This window comes from Euprymna scolopes, chromosome 45 (assembly GCF_053919585.1).
Source record: "Euprymna scolopes isolate OS-2025 chromosome 45, ASM5391958v1, whole genome shotgun sequence".
NCBI classification, from domain to species: domain Eukaryota; kingdom Metazoa; phylum Mollusca; class Cephalopoda; order Sepiida; family Sepiolidae; genus Euprymna; species Euprymna scolopes.
The window spans coordinates 58897874-58911327 of record NC_136526.1 but is presented as its reverse complement, the minus strand read 5'-3'; the positions used below and the strand labels follow the sequence as shown (position 1 = coordinate 58911327).

General features: G+C 35.4%; 1 protein-coding gene across 1 annotated transcript; it reads left to right on the top strand.

The window, feature by feature from the left end:
* The first annotated feature begins 283 nt into the window (after positions 1-283).
* Positions 284-6634, top strand: LOC145269757 (uncharacterized). Its single transcript, XM_080125487.1, has one exon. It carries the CDS (start codon positions 293-295, stop codon positions 1334-1336), a length of 1044 nt encoding a protein of 347 aa, XP_079981613.1. The 5' UTR covers positions 284-292; the 3' UTR covers positions 1337-6634.
* The last annotated feature ends 6820 nt before the right edge of the window (positions 6635-13454 follow it).

Genomic DNA, 13454 nt, shown 5'->3' with positions numbered 1-13454 from the left:
AAACCAAGAGACCAAAATGAAAGATATACTACAACGTATGCAAATGGTTAATTGGGGAGAGGAAAATTATGTTCACAATTTCTTTACTGACTCTGTGTTTGAGAGGTGAAGAACTTAAATGGCACAGTCGAATATCTACGTATCTCATAAAGATTTCAAGTGTTAGCTCCAGGTTTTGGGCCTCTAGATACCTGAGAACGTTGACTGAAGTAAAATAAAACAAAAAAAAAACAGAAACCTTTTCTTATAAAGTTTGTGGTAAAAACTTTGCCCATAAAAAAAATAACAAGACATGGAAACACACACTGGAGAGAAACTGTTTTCCTGTAAAGTGTGTGGTAAAGCGTTTGCATGTCAAAATCATGTAATGGTACACATGCGAACACACACTGGAGAGAAACCTTTTTATTGTGAAATTTGTGGTAAAGCATTTGCACAACGAAATCATGTAACAGGACACATGCGAACACACACTGGAGAGAAACCTTTTTCTTGTAAAGTTTGCAGTAAAGCATTTGCACATCAACATCATGTAGCAGAACACATGCGAACACACACTGGAGAGAAACCTCTTTCTTGTAAAGTGTGTGGTAAAGCATTTGCACATAAAAATCATGTAACAGAACACATGCGAACACACACTGGAGAGAAACCTTTTTCTTGTAAAGTGTGCGGTAAAGCATTTGCACATCAAAATCATGTAACAGAACACATGCGAACACACACTGGAGAGAAACCTTTTTCTTGTGAAATGTGTGGTAAACTATTTGCACATAAAAATGATGTAATGAGACACATGCGAATACACACTGGAGAGAAACCGTTTTCTTGTAAAGTGTGTGGTAAAGCATTTGCACAACAAAATGTTGTAACGAGACACATGCGAACACACACTGGAGAGAAACCTTTTTCTTGTGAAATTTGTGGTAAAGCATTTGCACATCAAAATGTTGTAACGAGACACATGCAAATACACACTGGAGAGAAACCTTTTTCTTGTAAAGTGTGCGGTAAAGCATTTGCACATCATAATGATGTAACGAGACACATGCGAACACACACTGGAGAGAAGCCTTTTTCTTGTACAGTGTGCGGTAAAGCATTTACACATCAAAATCATGTAACAGGACACATGCGAACACACACTGGAGAGAAACCGTTTTCTTGTAAAGTGTGTGGTAAAGCATTTGCACAACAAAGTGATGTAACGAGACACCTGAAAACACACACTGGAGAGAAACCATTTACATGTAAAGTGTGTGGTAAAGCATTTGCACGTCAAACAAATGCAACGGTGCACATGCGAACACACACTGGAGAAGAACCTTTTTCTTGAAGAGTTTGTGGTAAAGCATTTGAACATCAAACGAATATAACAAGACACATGCAAACACACACGGGACAGAGAGAATTTTAATGCTTGGGGAGATACCTTTAATGGTTAAATTTAATGGAAAATTCGAATATTTACGTGTTGCATATAGAGTTCAACTGTTAACTCCAATTAAAGCATAAATCACAAGAAAGGAATACTACAACATATTTAAATTGTCAACTGGAGAGAGAGAAAATTATTTTCCTGACTTTTAATAAGTTTGTAATATATGGCCAAGTATTTGTAGAATAATCCAATGCTAAACTACATATGAAGACACGGGAACTGTTATCATTCTGTGTGATAAAACAAAACCATTTAAATATGTATTGAGGCAACATAGGAAAACATTGGAGAACACAGTCGGCATAGAAATTGAAATTTAACAATCTACTAGCAAAGTTTGTAATATATGTAACACAACCATTGCAGTCAAATCCAATGCTTAATTACACATGGAAACACACTCTAACAAGAGTTGTTATTCATATGAAGTCTGTGGTAAAAAAAAATTACATTAAAATATATATTGATAAAAAATATGAAAACATTGCAGAAAACACTCTTCATAGAACTTGAATGGCAACTTGACACTGTCTTCAAGAGTCTAAGTTTGTGAGAATATATCTTCCATCTTTTCTGAGGCTAATTTAGCAGAAAGAACTTAAAATTACGTTCATATTCTTATCATATATGTGGCAAAGCATTTGCAGTCAAATCCAATGCTACACATGAAGACATTCGAATCTTAATTAAAAATATGAGAGCAGCTAACCCTAACGCTAATATGCTGCCGGCAGTCTTTTAAACGACTGCCACGGCTGGTCAGTAATGACCATTCCATCAAATAGAAAGAGACAGCTCTTGATATTCCTAAATTCCTAAATGGTCACCCATCTGGTACTAACCAGGCTCAACATTGCTTAACATCAGTGATCTAGTGAGAACTGGTGTGTCAACTTGATTATGCCATATAGACTTAGATAGACTAAAATATGAAATCATAACGGTAGTGGGGAAGAGAGATCTTTACCAAAATTAGACTTCAGTAGAATAGAAACAGGATTTTTTATTTTGCATAGTAATATGAACTGTTGTGATATTTTTTTAAAAGCAAGTATTTGAAAGAAATTTCAGAATTGAAGACTAAAGAAAATTTTATTTTAATCGAATTAGTCATAATTTTACTAAGTTTCTATCATTTTCATCCTCTCTTACTCTATATTACTTAATCCCCCCCACCTCCACCTACGTTTTATTTTACATGGTATTTGTTCTTTCACGACTTTGTATGGGGCAAAAGGGAGAAAGCTACTTGCTTTGAAGTCACCTTCCGGCCTCACTCCACTAGAGTTTAGATGTAGTTTTCTAAGGATTCTTCCATTATCTAAGATTTGTGTATATCCGTTTTTTCTTTGTGCCTTTAATAAAGATATACACATAAATATTATATTTTGATCATTGCAGATTTCTCATTTATTATGAACAGAAATATTGTACATATTAAATGTAATGTTAAATTCTTTAAAGAAATGAAGTAAAAAACGTGAGTTTTGTATTGTTTCTAAACAGTTACTGTCTTGTAATTAAAAAATTATATATATTAAATTTCAAGTCTGTAAATAAAAGGTTAACTTTTATAGAAACACCAATAAATATATAGTGCATTATTATAGATATATAAACATATATGAGTAAAATAATTATAAGAATGGCTTTCTAAATAATGCTATTATTTCAGCATAGTCTGTATTCCGTATGTCAATTTCCATCCTCCCCGTCTTAAAAATATATATGAAATAAAGTAAATATGAGATCGTAAAATTCTACAACCATTTCTGGGACTGATTCCATATCCCATCTCTCTTAAAAATATGTAAAAAATGAAGAAAGTTTGAGATCGTAAACTGCTTCAGCTATTTCCGGGACTGACTCCATATCATCCCCCTTCTCTTAAAAATAGATATGAAATAAAGGAAATTTGAGATTATAAACTGTCCCAGCCATTTCTGTGACTGACTTCACATTCCCCCGGTCTTTTATGAAATAAAGTAATTTTGAGATCGTAAACTGTTTCAGCAATTTATTAGACTGACACCATATCCCCCTTCCTCACTATTAAAAATATATGTGAAATAAAGTAATTTTTAGATTGTAAACTGCTTCAGCCGTTTCCAGGCCTACTCCATATTTCCCCTTCCTTTAAAATATATATATAAATTAAAGTATTTTTGAGATCGTAAACTGCTTCAGCCATTTCCGGGACTTACTCCATATCCTCTCCCTTTTAAGATATATGCTGTGTCGGTTATTTTGTATTTTTTAAAGGCGAGGTAATGCCTGGTAGAAAACTATATTAGACTTACTTGACCTTTTGGCTAAGATCAAAGTGTAGTATCTGTTCTGATGCACAATTTCAGCCAACTCATCTACTGAGATCCCCTCTTCATAAACAGAAAAAAGCTTGGTAATGCTTGGGTGAATGAACAGGTACTAATTCACCACACCCCAAACTCACCTAAAAATAAATGTTTGGTAATCATTAGCGGCCTACATAATACTTTTAAAAAGCAACATAATTGTGCTTGTTTCTGCCCCCCCCCACACCATCGTCAACACATGACGTCACTTTTGGAAAATGACGCAGCTGTTTTTCGAAATACATGTTTTTATTATAAACTGTTTGTATTTTTTAATATAGAAGCACCTTATTTAAAATTAGGGCTACTCCTAAAAACAAATATTCACAGTGCAATTAGTGATTAGGCAACACTTGCTTTACAATAGAGTAATGAAGAAATTAGAGTGAGAAACGGATACTTAATGTAAACTAATACTAAACAAAAATAGAAATAATACATGTCAGTTTCTTATTTACTAGCAGTGTCAGAAATCGCCATTAAAAATCATGATAAAAACTTGCATAATTAGACTTATTTTTCGAAGCTTATAACTACTTGAAAAATTTGTTTCAATAAAAGGAGTTTTTACATCGGTTTTCTTTAAAAAAAGATGTCAAGAAAATCAACGAATTTTAATTACTTCGAATATAATAAATCTCTCTAAATTCCAAAAAATCACTTACCTATAAAAATACTAATCAATGGGTACTTCTATTCTTCATTGTTAAGAATTTATCCATATTTATATTTTATGTTCAGTGTACTGTTTAAATAAAAAAATTTAAGCAAGGATTTAAAATACTGCGATATCAGATGGTCACAGCTTGAAGAAAGGCTGAGGACTTCGCTGGCCTAAAAGCGCCAGAATTAAGCTCCCCTCTATATTTCTGACATGTGTTTGCTGTAAAATAATGTTAGTCAAATTGGCCACCGTACTTGAAAAATGATCATATTTCACTTATTAGTTTTTGCCGTTTAAACAAACTTGACCAATTTTCCATTTTTTTATTCTCTCAAAGAAATACATGAGTTTTTGATTTAATGTATTTTATTTTTACTTTATGGAATGATTTTTTAAAACAAAAAAAACATTGAATGAAGAAGAAAAAAATTGTAGGTATTCAATTTTTTCAGGACAACATTTTAAAAATGTGAGGTTTCACTTAAAAAAATCAACGTGGTTAAAAAAAGATTTTAAACTTTTGACTTTACAGGTAAACTATTCTTATTTTGTTTTAAATTAGATTATTCAATTATCTTCAATTTGTGATATATAAATCTGAGGTGAGAAATTAATTATTTTCATTTTAATAGACATTTCAAAATGGGGAGGGCTGAATTAAAAACAATGTTTGTCTAGAATACTATAAGTTTATTGGAAAAAAGCATAAAATTTCGCATTAAACCTTCAAGTATTGCAAAAATTGAACCAGTAGAAAATTTTTTATAGATTTTTAAAGTGAAAAAATTGAAAAAAAATTAACTTGTAAAATTCAATTGATTTCATTACGTAAAAAAATGGCTGCCGGGGCTGTTTTTTTTTAATATAAAATAATATTTCTATTATTGTTCAAAAAACTTTAATAGTTTATTTTGGAAGTATATTCCATAAAGAAATAAAACAAACCACTTTTAAAAGAGAAATTACGAGTTTTGTATATTTTATTCGCAGTTTTGTGTTTGGGGTGTCAAAAATTCCCAAAAAATTCTGACACACCTAGCCATTAACGTTTTAAAAAAGATTTTTACCATGTCTGTAGGTGTAGTCAATTTGTTCGCACATAAAAGAATAAAAGTTTTGTTAAGAAGAATGACCTTGGCATTATTCGTTAGCAGCAGCCAGGTTAAATGGAACTTCAAGATAACATATCCGCTTTTCAAGAAACATATCCCCACAAAAACAACTCTCTTTATATTCAAGAACTCACGTAGCCACAACTGCAAAACCCAGTTGTACATGTGTGCAACTGCATTAAGATTACCTCAACTGCACACACGCAAATTTTGTGGCCATATAAACTAAACTTTGTCTGTTTACGTGGATGTAGTCGAAGGCATCTTATGTCACACAGATGTTATTCTTTTCTTCCAATCAGACTGAGAAAAACCAATTCATAAAATTTTTTTCTGAAGGTGGAGCCAGTTGGAATCTATAAAAAGGGCATTTTTGCAGCCAAACGAATCAGTCGACCTTTGAGCAGCATGCTGTAGACATCAACGTCGATCTCCGTCCGTATAGACATTAAACACGTGCATACTTGAGAATTAATCTTCCACATGGAGATGAACTTTTTACCCTTTTATATCTCTCTGCTAATGTAAGTGAGGGATTTTTATATTGTTTAATTCTTCCTAAAAAGAACTGTCTTCTTCATTACAGATTTTTTTTTAATTACCTTAGTCGCAGGAAGAGACTTTCAATCAAGAAGAAACTTTCTTATCTTCTCTTTTCATTCATTTACAATTTAAAAAAATGTATTTAATTTATCCATTCGTCTCAGTCATCTTTGCTTGATTGCCTCACACCCATTTATTAATATTTCTGTTTCCATTTGTTGCGAGACTGTGGGTCTCAAAGTAAGTCCAGCAACAAGTGGTGACCCTGCTTTTTCAGAATCTGGAATGACACACAAGAAATAATAAACGGACGTTATAAAAGATTCACACACTCGAACCTGGCATATATGTATTTTAGCGGCCTATCATTTCCCTCATGGGAACAACTAGTCGGCGCCTCTCAACTCCGGACTTCATACACATAATATGCGAAGTTTCTGTTCCTCAACTCGATGGTACCTTACAAGTAGTGGCACTCGCCATTCAAAAGGTCTTTACTACAAGAGATGACACCTTGGCAGAATATTTTTTTTTTTTTTTTTTTTTTACAAAGGCATCACCACATTATCAAGGCCCAGAGGCCACTCAAGGATAAGGGTTAAAGAGTGTACAGTAGAAGTTGGTCAATATAGTAATCATTAGTAATGAAAATTTGGTAAATTTAATAACTTATATGGAACGGCTCATCAAGAACTTATTTACCTTAGACTTGAACACAACCATATTGTAGTCAGCCGGAAAGCAGGAAAACGGAAGACAATTCCACAGGCGTGCAGTTCTAAGAAAGAAGCTTTGTTCATGGAATCTATGTTTAGGTTTAGGCACAGATAAAGAGTAGGGGAAATTATTGATAGTGTTTACAGCTAGACGAGTGTTTCTTGTGAAAGTTTGGCGAGGGGGGACCATAGATTGAAGCTCAGTTGAACACTTTCCATGAAAATAACGATACATCAGAGACAAACTCGCAACATCTCTTCTGTGAGATAGAGGTTGTAAGGAGGAGAAAAGGACATCTCCTACGAGGCTACGAAGTCTATTTTGAACTCTATCAAGGCAGGACAAGTCCTTTCTAGCAGCTCCTGCCCAGATGTGGCAACAGTATTCCATCCTTGGACGTACCTGGCTCTTATATAGATAGAGAATAGCATCAGCAGTGAGATATCTACTGGATCGATAGAAAGATCCCACCATTTTTCCAGCGGCCTTGGCAACAGATTTGATATACGTGTTCCATTTAAGATCAGGAGTAATGGTCAAGCCCAGAAGCTTGTCAAAACTTGAGGCCTCCTGAAGACGAGAGCCATTCATTTCAATTGATGACAAATGTGGATTAAAATGTTGATGATGTAAAGAGAGAAGCTTGGTTTTAGATGCATTAAAAGTAACCAGCCACTCCTTTCCCCATTGTACTACATGCTCAAGATCAGAGGAGAGAGAATTGGAGAGTACTTGCTCGTTTACTGTTTTAGATGTGGTACCATAAATGGTAGTGTCGTCAGCATAAATGTCTACAAATGATGTAAGGATATGATTTGGAAGATCATTAATGTAGATCAGGAAAAGAGTTGTGCCCAGGATGGATCCCTGAGGGACACCGGCATTAATACTGAGAGCTTCTGATTTTTGCCCCTCAACTACTACTCTTATGAACCTATCAGAAAGAAATGATTTAATAATTGAGAAGACTTTTCCAGCTATACCATAGCTAGCGATCTTATGAAGTAAACCTTTATGCCATACCCTATCAAAGGCTTTAGATATGTCAAGAGCAATTGCCCTAGAAAGATTGCCACCGTCGAGAGATTTGCTAATCCTATGCGATATAACTGTAAGGACATCTGCTGTAGATCTAGCAGAACGGAAACCATATTGAGTGTCACTAAGAAGGTTATTTTTGTTGAGATGGTTGATTACTTCTGTATTTAACACAGATTCTAGCAACTTACTCATGACGCACAGGAGACTTTTTGGCCTGTACTGAGAGGGGGATGAGCGATCACCTGAATTCTTAAATACAGGGCATACTGATGAGATTTTCCAGGGAGATGGGAAACTATTCTTCTTAAGACAACGTTTAAACAGTTTTGTAAGTATGGGCGCTAGTTCAGGTTGAAGTTTTTTGAGTACTATAATTGGAATACCATCAGGGCCAGTTGCTTTACTGGAATCAAGGTTTTTGATTAGCTTGGCAACATCACGTACAGATATACGTATATCACATAGCGTGTTTTCTGATACAGGAGGAAATATTGGGGGTTGGCGGTCTTGGTCGCAAAGGGTAGAATTAGCTGCAAAGTTCTTGACAAAGAGTTTGGCTTTGTCTGATGCTGACGAGATTACCTCAGGTCCATTGATAATAGTTGGGATGGAGCACACGCTTCTGTTCAGGATTCTGTTTGCTATTTGCCAAAACTGGTGGGAACCAAGCCGCTGCTCAGCTACTTTGGACTTAACAGATTGAGCATACAACTCTCTTGCGTTCCTTATTACTTTCTTACAATGGTTGCTGGCAGTCCTGTAAACGGCTTTAGTTTCCATACATCTATTACGTTTGAAGCAGTGGAAAAAGTGATTTCTGTGCGCAATGGCAGCAGCACATTCTGGAGAGAACCATGGCTGGCTGTTAGGTTTTTGCTGAAACTTTTTAGAGGGTATGAAATGGTCAATACCTACAATTAACCATTCAGTTAGGTCTAATACTATAGAGGACACATCCTTTTTAAACATGGAATGCAGAGGTAGATCAGATATAAATGTACGGAAGCTATCCCAGTCAGCCTTAGTGTATCGATATACTGTACGATGAAGAGGTACGTCTGGGGACTTATTACATTTCATTTTTATCTTAATTGATACAACAGAGTGGTCGGAAGATCCAAGAGGCGACAGAACAGAAACTGAACATAGTTCAGGGCAAGTTGTGAGAAAAAGGTCTAGTAGGCTCGCATACTGGCCGTCATTATCGGGCACACGGGTAGGTTCCTGAACAATCTGAGTGAGGTCATAGGCAATGGAGAAATCATGACAGAACCTCCCCTCATCATCGGTCTTGTTTGAGTGGGTCAACCATTCGACGTTGTGAACATATGCAGAAAATGCAGCAAATTATATGCGAGACTTTCTTCCTTACATTGATGATTCTTCTTAACGTTGTCCAGATTACTCAAACACGTAAAACAAACAAAAAAAGTCTTCCTATTCGAGTTTCCTACAAACTGGTGGATTTTCATCAGAATTTAGCGGAACACGCATGAAACACATTAAAAAAACAAATTTACTCTCGCCATCATGCTGCTGACTTCAAAAGCATCGGCGGACCAGAACACTTGCGTGGCACAAAAATTGAAAACGTCACATAGTCATTGAAGGACACTATGCTTCCATTGTTGAAAATCGTGCCTTATTGAATAGGCGTTCCTCACGCGATTTAACAACATGATTTTTCTACAAATAGCATTGGGGAGAGGCATTGGTTCGAGGAAGAAAAAGGTTCCATTTGTTTCTGCTACACATCCTAGTGTTCACGTCAATGTGAATAAATAACTTCAAATCGACAAGGCAAAAAGGAGAAACTCTGCACAATTGAAAATTGTTATTTAAATGTAACATTAGAACATTAATGCAAAACAAATACAGCAGGAACTCAATGAACTAGTCATTACTTAGTAGCATACCCCTTTTTCAATTTGACAGCCTGCAAATTTTTTTTTGGGGGGGTCTCTTAAATTTGTCTGCGGAAATAATCCAGTGAAAGGGCATTCCACTTCTCTTTAATTTTTATTCAAAGTTCTTGCACATATGAAATTTTATCATTGCGTTGCTGTTGCTTGATGTAATGCCAAACTATTTCGATAGGATTGATGTCTGGAGATTGTGCAGGCCAATCCAAACACGGAATATCATGCTTTTCACGGATCCTCTTGACATTGGCAGTTGTTTGAATAGGAGAATTATACATTGGCACTAATAACGTCCCACACCAAAATTGAACCTCCACCACCTTTCAGCGTTGAAATTGTGAACCTAGGATTAAATTCTTTGTCTTCCTTTAACAGACATAATGTCTAGAATTACTAACCTATTAAACTTGCTTTCGTCGTTAAAAATCACTTTCGCCCAAGATGAAAAGTCATGATCGTCATTGCATCTGACAAAGACTAGACGGCGCTTTTTGATCTTTACATAAATCATTGGCTCACATTTTGAAACATATTCTCGCAAATAAAATTCCTTCAACCTGTTCTTAACTGTAGAAAGAGAGCATTTTTTGACAAGATTGCATTGTTGTTTGATTTGTGGAGCAGTTTCAAATCTTTTTCTGAGTCTGCGGATTTTAGTAGCATTGTCTTCCCTGTAAGAAATAACTCTAAGACGACCAGATTTAGGGGCATCACGAACACTGCACATGTTTTGATGCTTGGCACAGTCATCCGTAGCGTTTACAAATAGAACGAAATTGGCGCCTTTCCCCAGCTTAGTCGTTAGTTACCGACCATGTTGTTGTACGGCAGATTCTGGTTAAGCTTTAAATCCAGATAGTTCCCAAAGATAGGTAGACAAATGTAAAAGAGGAAACCAAGTAGAGAATAGGGAGCTAGGATTTAAAACTAGAGAAAAAAAAAGAGGCAGATAGATAATTAAGTGTTAATATTTTGTCAAGATGGCCAACATACAGAGATTCTGCAAGAAGCATATCCAGGGAAACCAGGGATGCTCCATTCTTGCAATGCCCGACGAATGAAAAAATGGCATACCAGTGCAAATAGTCGGTAACATGGGCATATCAAATTCTGTTTTGATTACAATTGAGGGAAAGAATTATAGAATTCTGGTGAATAGGAGAACAGAGCTGTTAGTAATAAATAGTGTTTTTAAAGAACTTAGACACGAACCTGAACTATGTTTTAAAAAGGTTTAAGAACAGCTAATGACTCCCTATTAATTGTAAAATGGCTTGCTCGATTAAGAGTAGGAATAGAACGTCAGTCTTTGCACCGTGACTTCTTTGTTGCAGAGAATCTCAACACAAGTGTGATAAAAGCCATGATGGATTAAGAAAAATGGGGTAAAGATGTACTTCGAATTAGATGAAATGATGCAGGCAGATGTAATTGAATAATAATTAAAAGGTTTTTATTTTTCATTACACTTGTTATGCTTTCAATTATTTGCTTCAATAAGAGATTTTGAAATTAGACGGTTTTCTATTAAAAAAAAAACAACGCCCCAAACATTATTCTCAGAAGAAAGGTGTATTTCCTCTTGAAACACTCAATATATATCATCCACTACTCTTCAACTATCTAGCATACTACACAAATGACAATTACAAATCTGAAAGAATTCTAACAGAATAGCATTAAACAAGAGCTTCAAAAATATTACTGAGAGGCTGTGCCGGGGAATTGTTGCACTTCAGGAAAAACAACAGCTTCAGATGTATATAAAGTATCAATCCCTATTTCCAAAATTCACTATTATTTTTTTACTTTATCTTTTTAAAATTTCATGATTCCATCTTTTTATTTTCAAAATATTACGGACAATATTAATTTCTGAGCAGAACATTCATAAAGTTTGTGCTTTTAAAATCAATTGACCGTACAAAAATTTACAATTCAAAAAAATAAAATTCACCCATTAAAACAATAAAAACAATCTAAAAAATAAACATGTTTACAAATTGAAATAATTACCTGTCATTTAAAAAATATTTGAACCTTAAGCAGTATGTTTTCTTTAAAGGTTACAAAGATATGCTTGAGGATTTTAACAATACATACAGGCAGTTCAGATTTTCTGGAAGCGGTCTGAAAAATAATAAAGTAATTTTGGTTTAAGCAAACTGGCGAAGTTCGTAATTAAAGGATACTCTAACTTAACTTCCAAATATGACCCCTAAGATCGCCATGGACATGGAATATGTGCCTATATCAAAGATGGCTTTCCATGTGGAAGGGACCTCTCCACAGAAGACCCTTACTTACCCTATATGTGCTTCTGGGTTGAACTTGCTTAAACTACTGCATTTATATTTACTCTCTATTACCCCCACAAAAGCATATCTGAGAAAATTGACCACATCCTATCTGCTTATCCTTCAGCTAACATTCACATATGTGGAGACTTTAATGTTCACAATTTGGAATGGTTAACTCACTCAAACAGGGCCGATGAATAGGGGAGGTTCTGTCACGATTTCTTCATTTCTTATGACCTCACTCAGATTGTTCACGAACCCTAACATGTGCCCGACACTGACGGCCAGTATGCGAGTCTCCGAAACCTTTTTCTCACAACTTGCCTTGAACTATGTTCAGTTTCTGTTCTGTCTCCACTTGGATCTTCTGACTACTCTGTTGTATTAATTAATAAAAATGAAATGTAATAAGTCCTCAGACATACCTCTCCACCGTACAGTATATCGATACACTATGGCTGACTGGCATAGATCCGTAGATTTATATCAGATCTACCTCTGCATTCCATGTTTATAAAGGATGTGTCCTCTATAGTATCATATATGATGGTATGGTTAAGTGTAGGTATAAACCATTTCATTTCCTCAAAAATGTTCCATCACAAACCTAACAGCAAGCCGTGGTTCTCTCAAGAATATGCTGCTGCTGTGTTGCACAGAAATCACTCTTTCTATCGCTTCCAATGTAATAGATGTATTGAGACTAAAGCCGCTTTCAGGAATGCCAGCAACCATTGTAAAATGTAATAAAGAACACGATAAAGTTTATGCTCAGTCCGTCAAGTCCAAAGTAGCTGAGCAGCAGCTTGGTTCCCACAAGTTTTGGCAAAAAGCGCAAACAGAATCCTGAACAGAAGCGTGTGCTCTATCCTAACTATAATCAATGGACCTGAGGTAATCTCGCCAGCATCAGACAAAACCAAACTCTTTGCCAAGAACTTTGCAGCTAATTCAACTTTTTGCGACCAAGGCCGCCATCCCCCAATATTTCCTCCTGTATCAGAAAACACGCTATGTGATATACAAATATCTGTATGTAAGCTAATCAAAAACTTTGATTCCAGTAAAGCAACAGGCCCTGACGGTATTCCAATTATAGTACTCAAAAAACTTCAACCAGAACTAGCGCCCATACTTACAAAACTGTTTAAACGTTGTGTTCAGGAAAATTCCTTCCCATCAACCTGGAAAATCTCATCAGTATGCCCTGTATTTAAGAATTCAGGTGATCGTGTATCTCCCTCTCAGTACAGGTCAATAAGTCCCCTGTCCGTCATGAGTAAGTTGCTGGAATCTGTGTTAAATAGAGGAGTAGTCAACCCTCTCAGCAAAAATAATCTTCTTAGTGACACACAATATG

What these genes read in the sequence shown, in the direction of transcription:
- LOC145269757 (XM_080125487.1), top strand. Translation starts at nt 293, where the DNA reads ATGGAAACACACACTGGAGAGAAACTGTTTTCCTGTAAAGTGTGTGGT.